This window comes from Pocillopora verrucosa, chromosome 13 (assembly GCF_036669915.1).
Source record: "Pocillopora verrucosa isolate sample1 chromosome 13, ASM3666991v2, whole genome shotgun sequence".
NCBI lineage: Eukaryota > Metazoa > Cnidaria > Anthozoa > Scleractinia > Pocilloporidae > Pocillopora > Pocillopora verrucosa.
In genome coordinates this window covers 2,912,089-2,938,080 of record NC_089324.1, presented here as the reverse complement: position 1 = coordinate 2,938,080, position 25,992 = coordinate 2,912,089, and the positions used below count along the sequence as shown (strand labels likewise).

General features: G+C 39.4%; 2 protein-coding genes across 2 annotated transcripts; one reads left to right on the top strand and one right to left on the bottom strand.

The window, feature by feature from the left end:
• The first annotated feature begins 37 nt into the window (after positions 1-37).
• LOC131779513 (COMM domain-containing protein 7) lies at positions 38-3,107 on the top strand. The gene is made up of 2 exons (XM_059096075.2): positions 38-402; positions 982-3,107. The coding sequence occupies exons 1-2, from the start codon at positions 105-107 to the stop codon at positions 1,284-1,286; spliced, it is 603 nt and encodes a 200-aa protein (XP_058952058.1). The 5' UTR covers positions 38-104; the 3' UTR covers positions 1,287-3,107.
• On the bottom strand, positions 2,941-25,592 carry LOC136277834 (phosphatidylinositol phosphatase PTPRQ-like). Its single transcript, XM_066160571.1, has 34 exons — positions 24,829-25,592; positions 23,943-24,199; positions 23,195-23,291; positions 23,033-23,090; positions 22,282-22,548; positions 21,131-21,390; positions 20,612-20,722; positions 19,516-20,232; positions 18,582-18,697; positions 18,354-18,412; positions 18,103-18,245; positions 17,178-17,471; positions 16,448-16,729; positions 15,606-15,899; positions 15,131-15,433; positions 14,426-14,716; positions 13,951-14,244; positions 13,322-13,618; positions 12,868-13,164; positions 12,408-12,704; positions 11,954-12,250; positions 11,500-11,796; positions 10,425-10,721; positions 9,955-10,251; positions 9,042-9,344; positions 8,201-8,506; positions 7,396-7,853; positions 6,564-6,655; positions 6,312-6,471; positions 5,927-5,993; positions 5,390-5,523; positions 4,816-4,953; positions 4,078-4,243; positions 2,941-3,144 (listed from the first exon to the last, which is right to left on the bottom strand). Exons 2-34 carry the CDS (start codon positions 24,093-24,095, stop codon positions 2,969-2,971), a joined length of 7,818 nt encoding a protein of 2,605 aa, XP_066016668.1. The 5' UTR covers positions 24,096-24,199; positions 24,829-25,592; the 3' UTR covers positions 2,941-2,968.
• Positions 25,593-25,992: the final 400 nt, after the last annotated feature.

Genomic DNA, 25,992 nt, shown 5'->3' with positions numbered 1-25,992 from the left:
GATGTGTTGCCGCAGCCCTTTCACGGGCTCTGTTACACTGGATCAGATCTTCATCTGAGCATTCAGTCTTCTTAGTGACTCAAGCGAGATATTAGCTGTCCAGAATGAGCTCTTTCCATTTTACAAAGGTCCCGCCGGATGACCAGATGTACACAGATATCAAGTCACTCAATAAATTTGAGGAAAAGCCGTTTTGTCAGCTGTTAGACATCGTGTTTTCGTTTCTTGTCTCACCGAAGGAAGGTTCAAGATTCATGTCCCAAATTGCAGAATTCGCTGAAGAACATGGACTGGGAACTAATGCGTTGAAAAATGTCGTCAAAAGTTTGCTTAGCTTCTTCAAGAGTGCATTAAAAAGTAATTTAACACCGGCTCAAGTGAAAGAAGACCTGGAACATCTCGGTAAGCTTAGGAAAATAGGATAGGAAAGTTTTGCTGGTATCCCCTCCCCCAACTCCCTTAAAATAGAGAGTACGAGGCGGGCTGGGGTAGGGTAACTGTCAAAGGCGTGTGTAACATTCATAGGCGATCCCGAAAAGTATCAAAATCTATGTTTGGCATGAAGTACTAAAAGTTGCTTATCTTTGGAGTTATTAAGTGTTAACTAGAAAAGTTTTGTGGAACTCAGTGCTGATAGTGTGCATTAATTAGCATTGTTGAATACATTTCTGTGGTACAGCCATCTGTTGGGGAAATATACTAAAACTGGTAAGGAGTGTTACATAGCCTTTTATATCCCAGCTAAACTTTGCCTTAATCATATTGAGCCACATGAGACTTTAAGATTATTTCAAGGTAAAACACTAGCTGATGTAGTTGATCATTTCCTATCACCTATTTGCTAGTTGAAGGACTGAAATTATGGAGGTAACTTGCATTTCTGGGAGTTAACAGATTCAGAAACTAACTTGTAACATGTAAGAGATTGCCTTAAAAAATAAAAGGAATACATCCTTTTGTTGTTGGAATACTTTTGTACAGGTTTGTCCGCAGAGAATTCTCCCCACATCTCTGAGCGATGGAAGGCAAACCTTGTTGCTCTGTCACGCTCTGTTGTTGGTCAAACATTCATGGTGAATGAACTTGTCGACATGGAATGGAAGTTTGGGGTTACAGCTGGAAGTAGTGACTTAAAAGTTGTGGGACAAACATTTTTACAGTTGAAGATGGTGGTGGATCGTGGTGGTGCACAAGAAGATGTTTTTATGGAAATGACTTTGCCACAGTTCTATTCTTTCTTGCACGAGATGGAGAAAGCTAAGTCTGCCCTTGAATATTTTAGTTGAGATGATTAATTTTGTGTTTGTATAACCTTTTAGCTCCTAAGAATGATCAGCTTTTAAATTCTCCACACTGAATGTTACATTAGAGTGATAAGAACATGGGAAATGATTGCCAATTGACAAAGCTATTGTTTTTTTTTGACCCGAACAAAACTCCTCGGCACAACCTTGGGAAATGTGCAAAGAACAGAATGGAGAACCTGTTTACTGATGGTAGGGTGTAAAGGATGTAACCCTTTGACCCTTAAGAGTGACCAGCTTTTAATTTCTCCTTTCCTTATCACCCCTCAATTAAACATTAAGTTCATGAGACTGAAAGAAATGACCACCAACTCTCCTTGTCAGTGCTTCAGGAAATGTATAGAGAAAAATATGGAAAATATGCATACTGATCTTAGGGTGTAAAGGATTTAAAAGTGTAGAGTGTTTGTTCTGTGGTTCAATTTTTCTGTTGTTACAATCTGATTTCTTTTTTATAATACGGTGTACATATACTTGTTCAGGTCTGTCCAAAAATCAATGTAGAAGGAACAAAAGAGATAATTTGTGCTAAGGATGAAAATTGATAGTGGCAAACTGTGAAAGAAGCTTTAATTTCTGAATCATATGTAATATGAAACATTCTAAAACTTAACTATAAAAAGGTGTATAGATACAAGCTAGGTCATGAACATCAGGTGCTACCATGTTTTTCTATAGACCACGACTTAACCCTTTAACTTCCAGTAGTGATTAAGAAGTAACTTCTCCCTACAATATCCATCCACTAGCCAGTAAACAGGTAATGAGAATACTCAATTGTATCAGTTAGAAGTTAGTTGTTATCTTGATCTAACACCAAATTCTCATAGCCTATTTACAAGGAAATGTGTAGCAGCTAGAGGGGAGAATTAACAATCAGATCTTGGGAGTTAAAGGGTTAAAGGTCTTCATACACTGTACATGTAGTTGATAAGAATGACACACTTTGCACTATGGTATAACAAAAACTGAATTTCTTGTGTAATGTCTTTAACCCTTTCACTCCCAAGATCTCATTGGTAATTCTCCTTACTGTCTGCCATACAGTTCTTGTGATGTTAGTTTGGAGAATTTGGTATTGGATTAATTAATAATCCCTTAATCAATATTTTTCTTTATTCTCATCACTTTTGTGCTTGATATTGTATTCATATTGTGGGGAGAAATTCTGTCTTGGTCACTCATGGCAGATAAAGGGTTAAAAAAATTGGCTCTGAAAGTCCTTGAGCTTATTCCTTCTACTTATAGAAAGGTTACAATACTAGCACTAAAGTGAAGGCCAGAGTCTATTAAGATTATTGTAGCAGATAAGCTCATGGTGTGTGCCTAGAACTGTATATTTACATTATGTATTCTTGTTATTTCTGTCACCTCCATAGCTTGCAGCGTTAAGATTTATACAATAACAATAAAGATTTATCATTTTTCTCACAATGTAATCACTTCCCACATGGATGGTAATATTTCACCTGCAAACAGTGACAAATGCTAACTGTTTAAAGCCCATTTTTTATCCTTATGAACCATGGTCCAGAACACCATTTTTATAACATATTGCAGAAACATGGTACCTTCTGTTGTCACAGATTGTGCTTTCACTTCTTAAAAACTTTTTTTTATTCTTTGATGTCCTAACTTTGCCTACTTCATATTTTTGTCCAGCATTATTTATTTTCCTTCCTGTTGGAGTTCAGTAGCTGCCTTCGTTCTTCGCTGTGTCTGGCAGCAATTTTATTGTACTGCCTACGAGTGTTGCTAAAAAATTCTGTCATTAGTTTGTTTGTTTCTTGAATAAACATGTGTTTCCTGTTGTTATTCCTTCTGGTTTCATCATCTGCTACTGTAAATGAAGTAACATAACATTTAAATTTTATTTAATTTTTTCAAACCAAAGCTTGTGCCTAGCTGTCTAATTTCTATGTCAGGACTAACAAGGAGAAGCCCCCTATAGCTAAAATGACTCTCAATTGGGAGGCCTGGGTTTGAGCCCTGTTTTGTTTTTGGACCAACGACTTTACTCCCACAGTGCATTTCTCTCTAAAGGTTGTAAGCAGATCACAGCAAACTGTCAAAGCAACCAGATGACATACTATGAAGACTTAATTTATGTAAAGTTTGAATATATCGGAGTCTTTTTTATAAAACAAATAAAGAAGCCATGACTGTGCTCTGTTCTGTTGTGAAGAACTTAAGAAGCCACCAGAGCACTCAAGAAATGGGGAGAAACACTTAACTATTTCTCATGTTTCTCCCTACACTTCTTTCGTGCTCTAGCCACTTCCTGCATGCTTAACCACAGAGCAGAGCACAGTCAAGGATTCTCTATTTGTTAATCAAAGTTCCTCCTTTTCACTTCTGGGTGTTTAAAAAAAGGAATTTCCCTTTTAAGTGCCACTACTTTTTTAAGCACAAAGGCAATGAGACAAAAATGGAATGTAATGTGAAGGTCATGTGACAAAAATGGAATTTCACATAACAATGATAATTACTTAAAAGGTTATGAGACAAAAATGGAATGTAATGTGAAGGTCATGTGACAAAAATGGAATTTCCTCATAACAATGCCATTACTTTTTCAAGTAAAAAGTTTTTACACAAAAATGGAATTTAATGTGGAGATCATGTGACAAAAATGGAATTTTCAAGCAAAAAGGTAACAATAAGAAACAAAACTATCAACTAAGGGATATTGTTTAATTTAATAACTAATTCTCAGGGTTAAAATTATTTTGGTAGTAAATGAGTGAATAGCAATTTTTTAAGGTTACTGTACCTCGTTTCATGCGATGCTTCATCCATCTGCAGAAATCAAAAATACCTCCACATATAATGGCAGTAGCCAAAATTGCTGACAACACAATCACATTGAATCTGTAGGTGTTCTCGGAACTGTCAAACATTCCTGTTGCCATTTGTTCTGCTAATGAAGTTTCAGCTTGCTAAATGAAAATAATTCAACAAAAAATTAGCCCCCTTCTATGTTGAGATGTAATTATACCTGATTCATAAGTGGTTTCAAAATAGGGTTAAATTCATGGGCAACTTAGGATACAAAACTCTTTGATATTGATATGCAAAGTTTGAAGTTTAGGGATAAAGATGTTTTGTGTAGTTATACACAAGACTTATTATAAAAACTCTGATTTGTCGAGAGCATTTAGTCAATGTATAATGGTGTGTGAAGTTGACATGATAACCCAATATCTGCAGAAGATATTGGGTAATCATGTTGAGTTCAAAGTCTGCCTAGTTTCCAAGCCTGTCGTCCATGTAGTGTTCTCAAACTTTTTCAAACTCAGAGAGGTATCTCCTTATGCAAACTGTTTTAAAAATGTATGATAAAACAAATATTGATATCTGTTTTGGCATGATATCATGAATTATCAAATCTTATGTCTGTGTTATCCGCCCCAGCCTTCAGCTTCAGCAGATAACTCAAACCTCTGCTTTGATGATTTATGATATCATACTCAACCTCATCCAATAATTTCTTAATATTATGCATTCATACTTGTAAAGTGGCTGTGTACTTCTCTACAAGGTGTGCTAACATTGATTTTTCATTCTTGAGATAGTCAAGGAAGCAGTGCTGCAATCTGACTGAGTTCCCCCCCAAAACAATGCCAAACGATGAACGGTAGTCAATAAGCTACGGAGAGGAAAAAATATATCCTTAATTGTTCGCTTGTGATGAGAAGTCAGTTATCAAATTAGCCTTGTCTTAGAGATCGCCATGTATATTACGATAGTATGATTTGTTTTTGCATCCTGCAAAATTGTCGTCAAGGTTGAGAGAGACTGCTTTGTATTAGTTTATTAAGGGGGGGGGGGGGGAGAAGGCTGAATATCCCTGAAGAGAGCAAAGACAGGCTACAAATAGCCAACTTGAGGATATAGAGACTAAATTCTGGGAGTTTACATTTTATAGGACCATAAATGAAATCAACTTGGTGCGACTTGGGAGAGGGGGGGAAGCCTGGATTCCATATGTTCGCCTCATGTCTCAGGCTATGTAGTTCCGTGAAAGTTCGAGATTAGGCTTGTAGTCAATCATAACGAAAAGTGTATTTGTGGTGTGTGTTTACCTTGTAAATTTGTAATGATTCATCTTGAAACAAATCAAGTCTTTCAGCTACTACGTATGTGTCAATTAAGGCCCCCTCCACCACTCCTTTCAATAGATCCTCTCTTATCTCCTCAAGATTGGTGTAGTTACGAGCTGTGGAAGGAAGTGTCTTTTCAGTTAGTGGAAATTAAATTATTTTTGCTGCTACCACACATGTGCAGATATACGTGCACGTTATAGAGGAAGGTTCTTTGAACTTATCCCACCTCAGTGATACAAGGAATTCTTCAAAATTAAATTTACATCTCGTTGACGACATTGTTAGTTACATTTGGTGTTTCACTTAAGCCTTACTTAAGTTGCTTGTGACGAAAACTTTTAAACCATGGAAGAATTCTTTGATTTCAGTATCTAAGTACATGAATGGTAGTATCTCAATTGAAGTCTAAAATTATGATAGGCTTTTCTATCTCTTTTAGGAGAACATCTTGCATATAGAAGACTTATTGAGTTGGATACAGTAGATAAACGATAGAATCTGTATGAGCAAACTAACCATTGTTGACTTGAGCATTTCTTCTCAATGCAAGATTATACTCAGGGGAGTCGCGTAGAACGGCCACCTGGGAACAGATGTTGGCAAGAAATATGAGTTATTAGTGGCCTAAAAGTGAGGTAAAGTTAGCCATTTTGATTAGAAAACCTTGGTTTCAAGATCGAGAGACTACACTAAAGAATTGCGCTTTGTTGCAAGCTCAGTTTACGTTACTTTTCGCATGTTTTTGTCCTTCGTTTCAATTGTCTTTTAGAAGTACAATTGCTTTGTTTTGCCTTGCTATTGCAGTGAGAACTTCTATAAAAACTGCAAACACGAAAAGTCGCCATTCCCCAAACAACTCTGTTGCCAAATGTTCATGCCACTCGGTCTAATAATTTCTTACCTTCAATCCATAAAGTTTGATATTACTGTTATCAACAGTGGTTACAGTCAGTCCTGCTATTAAACAGCTGGACAGTAAAGAGAACACAACACACCCCGCAATCATCCAAACCATAGCTAACCATTTAGCCACAAACGAACGGGGTGTCTTGTCACCATATCTACAAGCCACAAAGGACAACCTATCAATAAATGTGACTATTTCTTTCACCTGGCAATGAGCGAGACAAAAATTTCCTGTTCTTGGTCTTACCCTACTGTTGAACAAGTGACGAACGCCCACCATGTGCCTTCCCAGAATCCTTTTAGGAACGAAGGTGAAAGTTCTGAGTTCTCGGAACAGTCCTGAAATCAATTTACGACGTGAAATCAGTTCAAACGTGAAGAAAAATTGATTAGTTTTTATTGCATGGCAGGGTAGTCCTAGGGTCAATCCGAACGTTCCGAGTGGTTTTGACTTGGTCGGGATTTTGCCATACGGACTGTTTCCACGGAAAAAATCATAAGCCGTGTATTTTTGTTCGCGAAAGCTGGCAAATTCAAAATAAACAAGTTTCATCCGAGTGCCATATAATAAACCACTCATCAACCTCGCTTGCTCGAGCCGTATTAAGGAATGTTCCCCTCGGTTGTTTTAATACGGACCTCGCTTTCTTCGCTCCGTACTGCCACAACCTCGGGCAAATATTCCTCAGTACGGCTCTTGCGCTCGATTGGTAAGAAGTTAATCTTCACAAGGACAGAGGCACAAAATGAACGCAGACGCAGTGCAGAGGAACGTTGACATTTTCCCCCGCTGCGCGCTCGTAAACACGAACTTGCTCCGCGTTTCCTCTCATAGCTAATGATGATAAAAATAAGAATGACAATTACAGTAAAGAAAATGATAATGTAACACAATAAAAACAAGACGACTATGGAATACTAAAAGAATGATGGAAATGGTAATATTAGAGGTGCTTGGTAGTGATGAATCTTTATTATCACGAGATAGCGAACCAATCAGATTGCTTAACTCTAATCGCTGTGTTAGTTTAATTGACAGTGATTAAAGGTTAAGTACTTCCTATCGGTATTTCTCTCACCGTTATCCAATATAAAAGTCCAGACGATAAGACAAACACAAAAACCAAAGCAGCAAGCGGCCAGCATTTAACTAATGCATTTGTTATCGGTGCGTTCGGTTTATTATATCGGACAATGAAGGCCGCCCCAGGGGACTCCACCACGGGAACATATTTGAACGTTCCTGAATACGTCCGCTGATCAGACGAACCATGCACTGGAAAATGCAAATCTGTCACGTGATCAATGGCGTCTATCATGTTGTGTTCTGTAGGCTTCTTTGCAAAGTTCTGATCGCCATCTGAGTTGTAATCGACGAAAGAAGTCCCATGTCCACCTGTACAATTTGCACAACACTGGAAAACCATCTGGTCCAAGATGGCCATGAAAATTCCGCTCATATTATTGGCAGAGCTGATGACGTAAGGTGGATTCAACCAATAGTTTGCAGTCAATCGCTTTTCACATCGACATGTCTCTAAGAAGAACAGCAATGATAATTTGTTTCGGGTAAAATTGAAGGCTCATCAGGTTTTTCTAAAATATAGTAGGCAAAAAATTTGCTTCCTTAAAAAAAAAGAAAAAACTTGCGAGAAAGAAAAAAAAAGAGTTGCGAATTGTTTGATAAGCCACTGGCTACCACTAGGATTGGAGAGAATTAGAAAATATACGGCTTTTAACAAATTTCTCACCGGTTTAATAACCCACGCATGACAGAGAACCCTAAGAACGACACGCTTACCATTTCTGAGCCCACGAACGCTATTTCGCTTTCGGAGAAAAGAACCTGGGAACGGCTTGAGTTATTTTCTTTAGGATATTTACCCTCATATTTGGCCGTGCTAAATTTTCCCTCTCCGTACTTTGTGAGTCCGGCCACTCTAATGGCATAAGTCGTAAAACTCAACACACCATCTAAGACCATGAAGTGAGTGTCTGCTCTGACGCTCTTCGTCTTTGCTACCGCGTCTGTAACTTTGACGCCGCCAATGCTGACCTCCATGTACGACACCACATAGCCTATCAGTTCTCCATTGACCTCGTCATCCAGGATATTCGTCCATCGAATGAATAAGTGGTTTGTACTGGTGAGACCCAGGCTGGTGATATTTCTTGGGGGAGCACTGGGGACTAAATGGCAAGGATGGAAAGTGTCTGGTGGTTAAAGGGGCAAACTCGCGACAATTTTGATGATTTGGAGCTTCTTCTTCAAGATCATCGCCATTAAATAGGATGCAACGAATAAATCATTTTTGTTAGCGCAGACAGACAATAAAAAAGGAAGAGAATGCCAGAAAAGAACAAGGATGACCTGTTTTTTTTTTTGCAATCTTTGGGCCAAGAGGAGTTAATAGCTTCTCCTTGCAAGGAGATGCGGTAACGCCAATTACTGGGGAGCGAAATAATCCAACTCCTCAGATGTTACCGACCCTGTGACACAAACAAAGTAGCGTATCTGTGACCCAGGGAACCTGGTGAAATGTTTTATGAATAAACTCTTTTATTCTTAGAAAATTCTGATCTAAAAGAGAATTCACTCTCTTTCCTCGTTGACCAAATGATGTCTGGGAAGTTCGGGAAGGGTAAAAGAGAAGGAGGTGGGGTCAAAGTTCAATCGAGCTGAGAAGTCCGTGTGACCACAGTTTGCTGGAAGAATTTAACTCACCGCTTTCTAGTGTTGTAATAATAACAGGATATGATGGATTTCCTTCGCTTTGGTCACTGGAAGCCCTGACTATTACTTCGTAAGAAAAGCCAGGTCTCATCCCGGATAGAACCAATGATCGTTTGTCAATTCCATACACGGTTACAACACTCCAGTCTCCCACTCTGCCAACCACTCGATACTGGACCTTGAAACCCTGATACAGTACATTATCATTTGGGTTGATCATGAACGACCATCTCAGCGAAATTAAATCGGATAACACCAACAGAGCTTGAATATTCTCTGGTCTTTCCTGAGACTCTGTAACAAAGATAATGGTGTAAAGCTGGCGTAATAAGAAGATAGATTTTTTCTATCCATAGTAACCTTAAGTTTATGAATTTTTTTCGGTCTATCGTAGAGCTCAGTTCGTTTGGAATTTTTACGACACAAATCTCACAGTGACTCGAAGAAAAAAAATAAAAAACCTGCAAACTGGCTAAAAGGCGGGAAACGTGGGTGATATGATTGGGTCGCCAGTGGTGAACAGAGAGGCGCATTCTTTTTGGATTTATCACATATGAGGCAAAATTACTGAATGGTGACTAGCTGAGACAGGGCGGCACTTTTTTAAACCACGAGGGTACTTTCGGTAATCAAGATAGCCTGATTACTTGATGCTAATTGAGCCTTTTTTGCTGTTTAAGAAAATAAACGAGAAATTAATCCTTAATTGCCCTCGGGCCCATACGATTTCATATAAAAATCTTATGGAAGATCAAAATAAACCGATTCAGTCGTCAAGGTGTACTGACACTCAAAGAAAAAAGGTACTCTAAGCGGATTAAACTGAAACAGAGTGTGTAACAAAATCCTGTTAAAGGCATGCGCTCATTGCCATTGTTCAACTTTGATAGTGAAAGTCACTCACCGATCTCCTTTGTAATGAACTGCACAGGCTCAGAAGGAACACTGTCTCTGCCATTCGAGGTTAAAACCATTATGTTAACTTGGTACGTTGTGAGTGGCGTTAGATTTTGAAGAAATGCGGAAGTAGTCCCAGCATCCGGAATCTCCAGCTGCAAACGGCGTGCTCCACTCGTGTACGTCATTCTGAAGCCGGTGACAAAGCCAGAATTTGCGCATGCTCCGTTATAAACCCATTCGATCGAGACATTAGTGGCAGTGACGTCGTGAACACTAGGCTGTTGGGGAGGTTGACAAGGAGCTGAAGAAGAAAAGATGGGAAGGAAGAGAAGAAACTCTTCATCTAAACATACATTCGAAACTCAGTAGTAAAGCACTGGAATAAACCTTCACCAAAATAGACTAAGGAGCTAAAAAAAACTTGGTCAATGAACAATCTCGCGCGATTGTTCAAATGATGTAAATTCTACTCACTTATCTCTTCTGTGATGAACTGCCTAGGCTCAGAAGGAACACTGTCTTTGCCATTTGAAGTTAAAACCATTATCTGAACTTTATATGTTGTGACTGGCGTTAAGTTTTGAAGAGATACGGAGGTAGATCTCGGACCCGGGATCTCCAACTGCGAGCTATTCGTACCACTCGTGTACGTCACTCTGTAGCCAGTGACAAAGCCAGCATTTACGCATGCTCCGTCATAAACCCATTCAATAGAGGCGTTGGTATCAGTGACATCTCGTACAATAAGCCGTTGGGGAGGAGGACAAGGAACTGGGAAGGAAAAGTAAGAATACATTATCTATACAAACACGATCAGAAATATCAAACAGCGAAGAAATTTTTTGTAATTAAGAAACTTAAATAACCTATTTTCACCATTGGAGCCAAAAGCCCGTAATTATTGCTACCAGAGAGAAACTTCGAGACATCGAATATCAATTTGAGTTTTCCAGTGGCAGACTTCGCTAACAAACTGGGACTCTCTCGAACTTTTCAGTGAGATTAAATCGAAGAACAAAATAGGCACTTGAAGATCCTCTTGCACTTCTGGGGGAAAATGCAAGGATTATGATACTTCTCCTGATGTGACACGAAGAAACTCTCATGTTCTATAGACCTAATCTTAAAGTTGATAAATTTCTATAGGTCATTACAAAATTTATTTCGATTGAATTTTGTATAAATCAAATTTCAACGTAATTCAAGGAAAAGGCAAGCAAAATGGCTGAAGCACGGGTAAACACTGGTGACCAAGATGTGATTAGTCCAGAAAGTAGCGCACGTTTTTTAGACAAATCACAAAAAAGCGTATTATAAAACAAACACAAACCAGGATTCTTTGAACACTCAGTAAAAAGGCGCTTCAAATGAATTTAGAACAAAAGTGAGTAACAAAGTTAAGGGTGCAACTTCTACTCACTGATCTCTATGGTGATGAACTTTACAGGCTCAAAAGAAACACTGTCCTTGTCAAAATAGCCTAAGGAGCTAAAAGCCTAGTTGAAGAACGCTTTAATTGCGATTGTTTAAAGGGTGCAAATCTACTCACTGATCTCTTTTGTGTTGAACTGCACAGGCTCAGATGGAACACTGTCTTTGTTATTTAAAGTTAACACCATTATTTCAACTTGGTATGTTGTGTTTGGCGTTAGATTTTGAAGAGATACGGAAGTAGACATCGCATCCGGGATCTCCAGCTGCGAGCGGTTCACACTACTCGAGTACGTCACTCTATAGCCAGTAACAAAGCCAGCATTTGCGCATGCTCCGTCATAAAGCCATTCAATATAGGCATTGGTAGCAGTGACGTTTCGTACAACAGGCTGCCGCGGAGGTGGACAAGGAGCTTGAATGGAAGAGAAGAATTACATTATCTAAGCATACATTCGACACTTAGTAATAACGCACTGGAATAAACCTTCACCAAAATAAACTGAGGAACCAAAACCCTGGGTAAAGAACGCTCTCATTGCGATTATTCAAAGAGTGCAAAATCTACTCACTGCTCTCTTTAGTGATGAACTGCACAGGTTCAGAAGGAACACTGTCTTTGCCATTCGAAGTTACAACCATGATTTCAACTTGGTATGTTGTGTTTGGCGTTAGATTTTGAAGAGATACGGAAGTAGACATCGCATCCGGGATCTCCAGCTGCAAGCGGTTCACACCACTAGAGTACGTCATTCTATAGCCAGTGACAAAGCCAGCATTTGCGCATGCTCCGTCATAAAGCCATTCAATATAGGCATTGGTAGCAGTGACGTTTCGTACAACAAGCTGCTGCGGAGGTGGACAAGGAGCTTAAATGGAAGAGAAAAATTACATTACCTAAGTATACATTTCGACACTTAGTAATAAAGCACTGGAATAAACCTTCACCAAAATAGAATAAGGAACCAAAACCCTGGGTAAAGAACGCTCTCATTGCGATTGTTTAAAGGGTGCAAATCTACTCACTGCTCTCTTTTGTGATGAACTGCACAGGCTCAGAAGGAAGACTGTCTTTGCCATTTAAAGTTAACACCATTATTTCAACTTGGTATGTTGTGTTTGGCGTTAGATTTTGAAGAGATACGGAAGTAGACATCGCATCCGGGATCTCCAGCTGCGAGCGATTCATACTGCTCGAGTACATCACTCTATAGCCAGTGACAAAGCCAGCATTTGCGCATGATCCGTCATTAAGCCATTCGATATAGGCATTGGTAGCAGTGACGTTTCGTACAACAAGCTGCCGGGGAGGTGGACAAGCAGCTTGAAAAGAAGAGATGATCACATTATCTAGGCACACATTTGACACTCAGTGGTAAAGCACTGGAATAAACCTTCACTGAACTATTGAATAGGCTAAGGAGTTCAAAAATTAGTTGAAGAACGTTCTCATTGCGATTCTTCAAAGAGTGCAAAATCTACTCACTGCTCTCTTTAGTGATGAACTGCACAGGTTCAGAAGGAACACTGTCTTTGCCATTCGAAGTTACAACCATGAGCTCAACTTGGTATGCTGTGTTTGGCGTTAGATTTTGAAGAGATACGGAAGTAGACATCGCATCCGGGATCTCCAGCTGCGAGCGGTTCACACCATTAGAGTACGTCATTCTATAGCCAGTGACAAAGCCAGCATTTGTGCATGCTCCGTCATAAAGCCATTCAATATAGGCATTGGTAGCGGTGACGTTTCGTACAACAAGCTGCCACGGAGGTGGACAAGGAGCTTGAAAGGAAGAGAAGAATTACATTATCTAAGCATACATTCGACACTTAGTAATAAAGCACTGGAATAAACCTTCACCAAAATAAGCTAAGGAACCAAAAGCCTGGTTAAAGAACGCTTTCATTACGATTACTCAAAGAGTATAAAATCTACTCACTGATTTCTTTTGTGATGAACTGCATAGGCTCAGAAGGAACACTGTCTTTGCCATTTAAAGTTAACACCATTATTTCAACTTGGTATGTTGTGTTTGGCATTAGATTTTGAAGAAATACGGAAGTAGACCTCGCATCCGGAATCTCCAGCTGCGAGCGGTTCGCACTGCTCGAGTACGTCACTCTATAGCCAGTGACAAAGCTAGCATTTACGCACGCTCCGTCGTAAACCAATTTAAGAGAAGCATTGGTTGCAGTTACGTTTCTCACAATTAGCTGCTGGGGAGGGGGACAAATAGCTGAAAAGCAAAAGTAAGAATTCAACAATTAAGCATACACGATTAGATGGCTAAACAGCGAAGAAATTTGATGTGGATTTGCTAACTCTTCAAACTGTTTATTTTTCGTGTTTCGCACCGAAGCCAATAGCTCTTGATAAAAGCTACCAAAGAGAAATTTTGAAACACCGAAAAATCAAATTCAATTTTTGAATGGCAAACTTATCTGATTATGTGAAATCTGCAATAATCTTAAAAGAAATGTAAATAATTATTGTAAAATTTCCCTGGAGAAAATAAAGCTTATACAGAGAAATTCGAAAATACAAAGATTAAAAAAAACGTTGGAATACCTCCGTCGTCCACGACAGCACACTTCCTCAGGGATACCGGTCCAATCCCCCTCCTGCTAAATGCTGCCACAGCAACACAATAATTCTGGTACACAGTCAGGTTTGACAAACTTGTGTTCGCACGAAATGGGCACGTCGCAATCGCGATTTCTTTGCCATTTTCTCGGGCCACTCGCACGTGATAACCTATTACAACGCTGTGAGCGGCACTGGAAGGGACACGTGACCAGGTTATTTGAAGGTCCGAGTGGTTGGTTGTTCGTACGAAAACGTTTTCTGGTGGAGAGCTGGGTACTAAAGAGGAAAGAAACGAAGGTGATGACGCAAATCTCAGTTGGATGTTGAGGGTTGCACTATATATGCAGCTCCTCTTAATCTTTTTCTTAGTTCTAATGCGCGTTTTTTTAACGAGGTTTGGGATGTAATTTCATTTTTCCCCTCACGCCTACTGGATTTAAACATCTATCCAGCTTACCTTGCAGATCTTGGGTGCGGACGAGTACTTTACTGCTGAATTCACTGATAACTGCATTGTGGACAGTAGCCACACAAACGCTATATTCGGTTGCCATTCTGAGGTCTGTAATCACATATGAGGTGGTATTAGCAGTGGCATTCCTTTCAACTCCGTTTCCGTCTTCTGTCCACTGGACAAGATAACACAAGCTCGCATTTATAACCTCAGTCACAATTACCCGGTTCCAGTTCACTGTTATGGATGTAGGACTTGTCGAATGTGCTGTCACGTTTTGTGGATGAGAGAGGGCTGAGGATGAAAATGATGATGGTCAACGTCTGCTCAAAGCGATGGAATAAAAAAGGTTCATTGGAGTAAATTTCAAAGGAGTGTCGAGAAGTATTATGGGATTTCTTTAGTTTTCTATACTTCGCATGGTCCAGAAAACTCGCGCCAGTTTCTCAACCAATCAGGTTCAAAACTAAAACCAAACGCAACTAGGTCACTCGCGTTTTCTTGAATTAAGGAAGGTTGCTTGTTTTTACCTTACAAGTTCTTTTAGGAAAACTTATTTACTCACTTACTCACACTCCAGCCTGTGCCCCAAAATACTCAACTGTTCTATCGTGAAACGGATTTTGTGGTTTACGAACGACGTCAATAGTTTGGCCACATTGAAATCTTTACGCAAGAGGTTTTTAATGGTTAGAGACGTTTACTTACGCTCTTTATGTGTGGTGGCAATTACGCTCTCACTATAATTTCCATCTCTAATAGTAAACGCTGACACTTGCACTTCATATGTTGTTTGAGGCTTTAACCCACTGAGCTCGATATAATTTACGCTGCTGCCGACAGTTTCCGTAATCCAATCAAGAGCACTCGTTTGCGCAAGCTCTTTGAAGCGAACCTTATAACCCCGCAGAATGCCATGAACAAACTCTGCCTCTACTGGTATCCAGGTCACTCGTATAATTCCCGTGCCATTAGCAAAGGCGATTACATTTCCTGGCGGGCGGCTCGGAACTGGGAAACGAAAAAGTAAACGGCAAATGATTATCTGGATATCCCAAACGTTAACGTTAATTTATCAGATTACCATGACGACAATGGTAAATAGATTCAACTTAAGTAAAGTTCAAGAGATAGGAGAAATGCTAGTACTATTGTAATATCAAAAAAAAAAAAATCGATTTACCGTCTTCGCCTGTGCTAGACTGCACATGAGAGGCAAGTCCAGTCCCCCTCCTTGTATATCCTTGTATAACAATCACATATATAGAGAACTTTTCTAGGTCAATTGCTTCGGCAGAAGTGGCGTTTGAACTTGCCGTTAAAAATGTTGGGCGTTGTGATCCCGCCTCAGCAAACACAAGTTTGTATCCTAAAAGAATTCCCCGAATTTTGTCTTTGGGTATCGGTTCCCACTTTATAAATATTGACGTGGAACTTGTGTTATGCACCACAGTTATTTTTGGACCAGCAGAAGGAACTGAAAAGAAAAACCCAACAAGCTTATTATGGAAAATTTAAGACTTTTGGAACACTTTTTTTTGTGCAGATACTGGTATTAATTATAGTAATTTACCATTTTGTTTTAAAACATTGTGACTTGTTGGCCTGTGTGGGCCCCTGTCGGCTTCTTCGATGTAAGAGGCTTGATAACTAGTTCTCTTCAGTCTTTAATTTCGTTCTTGTCTTAAAACTGTGGTAGCCGTTTTAGTTGATATTTATTGTGTTCAAGTAACGATTAAAAGGTATAATGTTAATATGGTTTTTGAAGGTTTCGTCCCACTGCAAGTTTGCCCCGTTCCAGTTCACCCTTTTTTCGACGAGTTCACCCCATCAATTATTACAGGTTTTGCCCACCGTTTACCAATTTACCCAAAGACGATTTCCCCTAACTTCTATACGAAAGTACGTGCTCCTTTTAATGCAGGTGGCGTGGTCCATTTTATATTGCATGGGGTGAAATTTTCGAGGTAGGGGCGAATTTGCTATCGGGCAAACTCCAGATACCGTTTGTACACATAAGCATACCTGCTTCATCTGTTGAAATCTTTGCCTGTCCCCAAATGTGACCTGCAGTGTCATTCATCCCGACAACTTTTACTTGCACCACATACACTGTAAATGCCTCCAGGCCCTCAAGCTGAATACTGTTCGTTGTCTTGGTGACTTGCCTTAAAACAGCTGTGACTTCGCCATCAGTTATTGCCCAATACCTTACGATAAAGCCAAGAAAGTCGAGGGATACCGAGTTCCAAAAGACTTTTATAGCATTGCTGCTTATGTTGTGACCATAGACTTCAAGGCGTTGCTCTTCGCAGAAAAAATGGAAAAGACAAAACTTTCAAGGAATTTCAGGAAAAAAGAAAAGTGAAATATATATATTATCACAATAAATGACTTGGAGTGTATGTATGAAGTCTTTCATCACAAAAGATAAGTCCACATTGAATATCAATTTAATCTCTTGAGAATCACTATTTGAACAGGAAACGTATCTATTGCTTTGGATGTATGTTAGAGTTCCATTTTCCCTCATCTCTTTTATAAAGATCAATTTGTCATCTGGTAGCCCATTACTGCCAAGAAATCTCTATTACTATTGTTCTATCTATTATTTTAATTCGAAGCTAAGGTTGGAGAGACATAAAAAAGAAGGAAGGAATTAATATAGAAATGACTCCCCTTCCCCATCCCCAAAGGTTCCACGCAGCTTGATACACGAAGCTCCCTCGTGCCGTAAACATCAAGGCACTGTTACCTTGTGTCGTGACGTTGACAGGTTGACTATGGCGCCCATCGCCATACACATTGAAGGCAAAGACCATAAGGATGTATTGCGTGCTTGGCCTCAGGTCCTTAATCAAAACACTCGTAACAGCACCATACGTGACGAATGCCTTGTAGGGCGACTCAACACTGGTCGCCTTGTAAAGAATCTTATAGCCTTGTAGTGCTCCCTGAGATTTTTCCTCAGGCAATCCGGTCCAGGTCACACTTACACAGGTGCTATTTGGGGCATGTGCATCAATGATTCTGACGTTTCCGTCTGGAACTAAAAGAGAAAAGCTTTTGTAAAATTAATTTTCAGATGTAAACACTATTTCAGAACATCGTGTAAGTTAGGTTACGAAATCTAGGTTGTTTGTCATACGGAAATTCAATTTTCCTTAAACATGCATTGGACCACATTGTTTATTACCACCGTTTGCTTCGCATTTTCATTGTTCTATATTTTCATTGCTATGCTTTTTCACAGTGTTGTACTCGTGGTATAACTTGTCACTGATGGAAATTACAAAAGGACAGTTTTCACACGAAAAGAAACATTTTCTCCGCAGGAAAGGAGCCTTATTTCCTTAGATATGGGGCTCCACTCACGCGTTTCTCGCACGTGACTTTGTTAATTAGTAATCTTAATGCACCTATCGGTAGCCAGGATGCGTCAGCCTCAGGGTAGAACGAAAAATACATCTAGTTAAAAAAAATTATTAGGAGGACAATCTTGTTCTTATTGCGTCTCAAAATACCCTGTTTTAAGAAAATAAACCATTTGAGGCCAATCTTGTAGCAAACGCTATCACATAATAAACTGACCAATACTGATACGTATATCATTAATCAACCAATCGTTAATTTGACACAGTTCTTTTTCGAACTGTAAGTCTGTTCAAATAATTTCATACCATTCACAAAGCGAATTGCCTCACACTCGATCGCCATGTTTCCCAGAGACTTATTGGTAAATAAAGCTTCTTCTATCAAGAGTATGACGTCGTACGAAAGCATATCGAATGACAGGGTTAGATTTGCGATGACACTTCCAGCTCTAAGAAAGGAAAACACAAAATATAATTATTTATTTCATTATGTGCTTCTTGAAAATTTTTTCTTTCTACTTTACTTGTTTAAATCATAAGAACTGCAAATCACCAACCTAAAATTGTGAACTTTCATCCCGGTGAAGTAAGGAGTCTCAATAAACAGAGATGAGAACTGAAAGAAAGGATGAAATACGAAGGAAATTCTCGCCAGTAAAATTTTTTCCGAAAAATTCAATTTGAAAGAAAAAAAGCTTTGCGAAAAATTTAATTTGAAAGAAAACAAGTGGAATAAACTTGTAATGACCATTATAACTTGTGTAGAGTTTCAAGCAAATTCTTACCTTCTCAGTCAGTTTTTCAGTGAAAAGGTTGTATTTATCGCTCTCAGGATCTTTAAGTCTGTCCTGCCAAGCCTCGTGTGGGAACTTCAATTCAAAAAGCACCTTCTTGGGTTTTACTGAGCAAAAAGAGAAACTTTGTGTAACTGTCTCCTTGTATCGCATCAAATCTTCACTTAAAACCAAACGTGATCATTTCCTACAGAACTAGGAAGTTAGCCTGGGTGTAGCCGTACCCTTCTCCCCCCCCCTTTGGAAAATGGAAGGGAGGGAACGTTAACGAAAACCTGACACAAATCGTGTTATGTGACGTCATCATTATCTCTATTTCTCCAAGGGGGGTAGGGTAAGGCTACACGTAGGCTACTAGGAAGCTGGATTCGAAATTATCCGTTCGCGAATAGCCGCATGTATGAAGTTTTCATTATGCTTTTCTGTTTGATGGTTATCGTGTTACTGATAAAGTCAGACGAATTATGGCAAATGTCTGATAACTTTGTTGGTTTGTATCCAAAGAAGATGTCTACCCTTTGAGAATTCTACCCTATTTCACTCGACGGGATAGCATGAATAATTTCCCAACTGATGATTTTCTCTTATCATGCAGGAACAAATTATTTGAGATCTCCGAAATATCTTAAGGGAGCTACTGAAACTTGCGATTTTTTATACAAGTGACAGAATATAAATAAGAGTAGAAACTCAACATGTTTTGAGATTTTGTTAATAGCTGAGTTATTAATAAGAAAGGCAGACAGTGAATGATTGGTAAACGATATTTTGAGTCGGGTCCGAATACGAAGCGGCACTTGACTCACCACTCAAATTTTTCTTTTTTTTTTTTGCGGATTAAGGACAATTTGAAAAATCCGCGGAAATAAAAACGACAACATTTAAACATTCTTGAAACCAGGTATCACACGGAAATCTTCTTTACCTGTGTGTATGTAAGAAAAGATTTTCTCTGCTTCCGAAAGAGATAAAGCTTTGTTCCACACTGCCAACTCATCCATTGAAAGTAAGAACTTATTGCTTCCAATTCCTATCTTTCTAACTGCCTCAAACCCCAAAGCAGTCGATGTTTCAGTACAGTTAGCATAAGCTGGTAACCTGTGGCCATTGAAGAAAATCTCGATGGCTCCTCTGTGCAACCACATTATGGTCACGTGACTCCAGGCATTTGTGGGTACAGGGACCCCATAGCTACAAAAGTGAGTTTGCGATGAGAAAAATACCTCGATCCCAGCAAGTAACTCATCTTCTATGTGAGCACGAAAAGCCACGCCTTCGTGGTACATTAAGTACTCAACAGTTACACTTTCCGAAGTTGGCAATGGCGAGAGGAAAAACGAAGGGCTGAACTTTGGTCCAAACAATTTTATCCAAAAGGCCACAGTCATCCCATTTTGACACAAGGATGGTCGGTCAAAGCAGCTAGTCTCGAGGAGTTTAAGATGAGCTTTTCCCGAAAGCTGAATGGCTCTGTTTACTGGACCAATGATCAATGATACATTATTTACTTGATCTGCAAAATCATTAGATCCATCTGGTGAGTGAACCAAAGAAAGTGGATTCCCAGTTTTCAAATCTAAAAGGTTCGATTCGTCAAAAGGAAGATAACTTATGCTTTCATTGTAGATGGTGGCCACAAGAGCTGGGAAAAAAACCAAAAAAATATTTGAAAGATAAATATTTGATTTCTTTTATACACGATTCTCGTCGTCATATCAAATCAGCAAGCCTCTTTCCCTGTTAAGAGTCTTAAAAGACCCAATAGACTGTATGGTGATGTGTGGACAGCGCCAAAGCCCCGAGTACAAAAAAAAAGGAAATAAAGAGTATTGATAAGTATTGGCAGGATTTGTTAACCCCATCCTTAAAGCTTCAGGGGAGGTTCCCCCCTGTCCATGAGCACGACATGGTTTCCCTATCCATTGGCACAAGTTCGATATGGACGCAGGAAAAAAAGCACTGGGTCGAAGACATCAAATCGAGGCTTAATGGCACCCTTGAGACATTCAAAGAAATCTCACCATTTCCGCACGATTCGGTTACATAGTCCAGGTCTCGATCTCCACAAAAACATTTGCTCATTTCACGACTACAGAAGCCTGGGGCTTGGCATGGAGGTTCACACACTGGACCTACAAATTTAAAAGATCGACTGTCAAAATTTTCATCGGCTTTCCTGTTGCCTCAGCCAAAACGTGACCAGTAAAAAATTCACCAACATCTCTTTCTAGGATTGAAAGTTGATCCATTCAAGATTTGGAACGTATCAACGTTCTCCCTTCTCAATGCGATTCTTCGACTACCATGGAACAACTGTAATGATTCCCTTCTCTTTTATAGTTAAGCAGGCCGATCAACATCTGTCAAAAGAGAGGGTGATCGTTGCCCGCTCACATCAACACGTAGATGTGATCGTTGAGCTCTCAGGCAATGTTTTGGTTTTGTGAAGAAGCGAACGATTTATGTAATCTGGGCTAAATTTAGTATTTCCCTGCTCAATCCTACTTTTCTCAGAGCCAAAAACAAGAAAGTCAAAATACCTTTTATATCTTCAACTTCTGCTTGACTCAATCCTTTTTCGAATAGCTTCACATCTCTGATATAGCCTTGGTAGCGTGACAAGTTACGGTTTTCATTTCCAGGTCCGATATGAAAATATTGCGCATCGGACTTGAATGGAAGATCTACCGAATGACTAACTTGAAAAGTTTCCTTCTCGTTATCTACCCAAAGACAAGCGGTACGCTGCTCTAAGTTCCACGTTACTGCCACGTGCGTCCACGTGTTTGCTTTTATTGAACTGCAAAAAGAAATCAATCGGCGCTAAAATTAAGGTCAGTGGTCATTTTTCCCTTAGGACCCGCTTAAGTTCTGTAAAATGAAGTCAAATCTATGTAAACTTTCGTTTACTAACGGGAGCACACTGGTTTTCTCCCGGGATTCATAATTGGATTCCTAGAAGGATACCGTTGGATTCCCGATGAGTTCCCGTCAGGCTTCCGTCAGGCTTTCGTCGGGCTTCCGTCCGGCTCCTGTCGGGTTCCATTCGGGCTCCTGACAGGCTCCCGTCGGGCTTACATCGGGTCCCTGTAGAATTTCTGTCTGATTCCTGTTGGATTACCGCTGGGTTCTGATTGGGTTCCCAGAATTTCAGATCAAATGATGATCAGTTCACACGGCGATCAAATGAAAAATATTTCATGACCATCTACCTTAAGCTTAAAATTGAAGATGGTAGAGAATCTAAGATCAACGTCTCGCAAAAGTTCATGTTCTATACTTATAAATTCATATATTCTATCATGACTGATAAACACAGACCGTAATTTCATCTATTTTGCTACCACCCTAAAACATTAAGATCCTTAGTTTTGTCAGTCTTTTTCTTCCGGACTTGACAGGTGCAGAAAACATCGACACTCTTTTGTTATCCCCATACAGAAACAAATGGTTAAGTTTTTCTGTCAAAGTAATTAAGGATTTGGAAATGTAACATCAGTTTCAATGCGATACGACACATTACCTTCATAGCATGCCTACCGTAAACGTCCATGTATAAGCCGCACTTTTTTTCACAAAATTGAAGCCAAAAATCAAGGGTGCGGCTTATCCATGGGTACATCTGTGTTTGGAGTTTTCAAAAACCTAATTAACATGGAGTTTTTTTCGGTACTTATTACAGATAACTTACCTGCCAGTTAGGTCGAATAAGCAACAGGAGAACTTGCCCATCATCCCTGCCTCAACAGTCGTATTACTAAGCTTGATTTGAAACAGGTCAAATGAAGCAAAGAGAATTGAATCAACATCCGGTTTCTGCGTCAGCACCCACAATGCCACCGTGAAGCTGATGTTACTCATAAAAAGCCCTTTGGGAAAACTTATCAATGACGTCACACCATCAAGGTACACCGCTCTCCAGCCTTGTTGTAGTTTATATGAAGTATTTCCGTCCAGCCTAAAAATAATTGATTGCATTTTCATTTTAAAAGGATATTTAATCATTTTTTCTTATTTAGATCTATCTCAACTGGTTGTGGAAGCCGATACTAGGTTAGGTTTGATTTACATCGCGTCGTGGGTGGTCGTGAAACCAAACCTCAGTGACGTGAATCACCCCCATAGCCAATAAGATTTAAAGTTAAACCAGATCTTGAGGTGGCCATTTCCGTTCGTCTGTGCCGGCAGGTTACCTTTACCTACTTTGGACCATCAATCGACTCTCGTGATATTCATCTCTTTGCAAATCATGAGTCGATCAATTCGAAGCTTCTTCATCCCCCAGATATTTCTAGTTTTAAAGATTGTTTTTTTTTTCCTTCTCACCTCCGGGGCAAAGATTGCGTTCAAATGCCCCACCCTATTTTTTTTTTAATTCCCTGCTGAAATAGGAAGCGACCTAGAAATCTGGGTAAGATTTTGGTTTACACAAATGTACTCACATTACGTCATTCTCTCTACCGTCCAATCTATAATGGGCAACCTGTTTCATAGGGAAACCTGGAAACAAACCAAAAATGAATAAAAAATTAAACCTTTATTGTTAAACTTTTCCAGCATTAGCTATTGACGGAAAAAATTTTTTTATCAGTAATTATAACAACCAAGTCCAACATCGCTGCAGGATTCTCTATTCAGGGTTACGTCATCGATTGCGATATCACCATGGTAACCATTTCCAATTCCTCCCTCGATGATTATCTATAAGGAAAAAAAAACGGATCAATATCAGTATCTGGGCAACTGCCTTCCTACCCTCCCCTAACCCAACATTAACCTTAACTTGTTGTCAATTGACTGTTGTTGAGTTAGGGGAGGGGTAGGTGAGCAGTTGACCAGATACTGATATTGATCCAAAAAAACCAATGAGGGAAACATGAAAAATTTCGTCGATAAAAAGGTGAGAAGTTATGGGTAATTAATGTCTTTTGACTAAACTGCCCGTTTCCAAATTACCTTCAGCCTCTTTCTGAAAGGCGGTCCTGGTGCTCGCCTTTCATAGGAATGTAAGTTTTCATTCACATGCAAATTAAACGCATTTTCATACGAATGGTTGAGCACTAGGCCTCGTTTTGAAAAAGAGGCTAAAGATATTTCAGAATTGGTCTATTTAGGTTTATGTCACTGAGGTTGATCCTCTCAACTTCTGTTATTGTTTCGGTCTAGATTTAATCCGAGGTTTCATTACTCTATAGGGATTGGATAGATCCATTCCTCTTCTCATACCTCTCTGCCATCCGGGCCTGACAGGAGTTTACTGAGATAACTCTTGTAATGATTTTCGCTGGCGCTGATCATGCTCTCCCATAAGCTAAATATAAAGAATAGCTCATGAATGTTTACACCGCCCACCTTTGTGTGTTCGTTATTACCGCTGTCCATTAAGTTTATTTGCACTTGTTTCCATTCCTCCCCTTGGTCCTTGTTCATACTCCATAATAAGGTCTCTTGATCTGTTTCGGAACACCGATAGACACTCAACCAGCCAATATCAGCTCCAGACATGTAATACCACAGTTTGAGACAGTTGAATTGTTCGAACTCCCGTGTGATACGAGCTTTATGTCCTGGCAATCGTGGATATGACGACTCAATGTAGAGGTACTTTCCTGGTTAAAAAACAAAATACTCTTCAAAGGCATATCCAAAGCTTTGGGAGAATACAGTTAATAGCAAGAGCATTTATTTATGCAACTTTCGTAAACTGAAAAAAACCTGAAGTAAGCATTACGTATACGAAAGAAGGAGAAAATTATCAGTCAATTTTGAAATCTGAACATTCTAATGACCTTCATTTACGATTTAGCGGCATTTCAAGCTTGCTATCATCGTCTGTAAGTTCCCTTGGGAATCCTGATTGTAAACAGCTATTGTTTAATAGTAAGAACAAAAACCATTTTTTGACATGCATTCCGCATGGCGCTTTTCAGGTAATTAGAAGATCAAAATGACTGGTATTTTGTTGTGATTTTCGCAAACTAAGGTGTTGTTTGCATTTAAATGAAAAGAATACTTCATTCACAAAACCTTTCCAAGTGTTCAACGCAACTTATTTCAGCATTAGATTGCTTCATTTATCGCCATTGTAATAAGTACTGTTTAACTTTTCAGTTTGGAGGAGGCCTCCCCTACCTCTCCCCCCCGGGCTTCAATTTGTTATTACTTCTGTCTTGTGGCAAGCGAAGTGTAAATGTTTTGAGAACAAGCCATGCCACAACTTCGGTCGGTACCAACTCACCAGTCCCATTCGCGGACGTGCGGTCGTTACAAGGTCCTGTATTTTCACTTGGTGTACACCCATCATGACGTGTCCAGTCAAAATCATCACCATCTTCAACATTCTGCCAGGCGCATAGCCCATTGGAAAAACGACAAGTTCTTGTCCCTAAGTAAGGAATGTATAAACACTGTTATTGATTAATAGGGTTTTTGCGGACAGCTTTAATTCCTCTTCAATACAGAATTTTATCTTATAGATCACGCCATGATTTTGTTGATAGTGGGGGCAATTACGGAATTTAAAACATTAAATAATTTCGAGAGAAAATAAACGGACCCATATTTTCTCTTGTAAATTGTACTTGCTGGATCTCAACGTTTTTTTTTAATCTTTTTGGCCATTTCACGGAAACTTCCCAACCCCCCAGTTTTGGGATCATCCGAGCAGTCACGGGAAACCAGGCTTGAACAAAAACTCGGTTCTCTGAGAAGGATCACTTCGGTCATCCCGATCGCCTAGGTCGTTGGTGATCGTTTGGCTGATGTAGAGACGAGTATGGACGGAAGAACAGGACACACGGAAACCAGGATCAATTTTCCTGCTGAGTCCGTCTGTTATTGAAATTTGTAATCTCGCTTTCATATATATGCATTTATCAATGTTTCTTTAAGGATATTTTTTTTTGTCATTTACTTATATTTAAAGGAGGTTTTTTCAAAATTTTTTGCTTGAGAATTTAGAAAAACGACTGCTCTTGTATTGAGGCAGAAAAGGAAAGCTTGTTTTTACTAACCTTTTTGTTCGCGGTAGTGTTTTCACCACATTACAAGCAAACGTTTGTTATAACTCATCGCCCTGCCGTTTTGAATTTTGGCGTTCGCGAGGAAAGGGGTAAAACGGAACTTGTACTAACCTCTCTCAGGTGAAGGCCCAATTAAAGGTACAATATCTTGGCCACTGGAACCACAATTGAAAAAGAATAAAACCGCTAGAAACACTAGAAACTTTTTTCTGCAAGATATAAAAATACAGTAGGCTTAAAATTAAACACTGTATATATTTTGCAAGTGAATGAAAAACGTCTAAATGTCTATCGCCCTAGGTGATCTCTTGAGCATGTTTACAAAACGGTCGCCGAGAATTATAATGTATCTTTCACAAATATATTCCTCAGGAGCAAGG

What these genes read in the sequence shown, in the direction of transcription:
- LOC136277834 (XM_066160571.1), bottom strand. Translation starts at nt 24,095, where the DNA reads ATGTCTGGAGCTGATATTGGCTGGTTGAGTGTCTATCGGTGTTCCGAA. An exon ending in GTTCATTACAAAGGAGATCG is followed by an intron (nt 9,345 to 9,954) that starts GTGAGTGACTTT and finishes TCTTTGTTACAG; the next exon opens with AGTCTCAGGAAAGACCAGAG. An exon ending in AATCATTACAAATTTACAAG is followed by an intron (nt 4,954 to 5,389) that starts GTAAACACACAC and finishes TCCTCTCCGTAG; the next exon opens with CTTATTGACTACCGTTCATC.
- LOC131779513 (XM_059096075.2), top strand. Translation starts at nt 105, where the DNA reads ATGAGCTCTTTCCATTTTACAAAGGTCCCGCCGGATGACCAGATGTAC. An exon ending in AGAAGACCTGGAACATCTCG is followed by an intron (nt 403 to 981) that starts GTAAGCTTAGGA and finishes ACTTTTGTACAG; the next exon opens with GTTTGTCCGCAGAGAATTCT.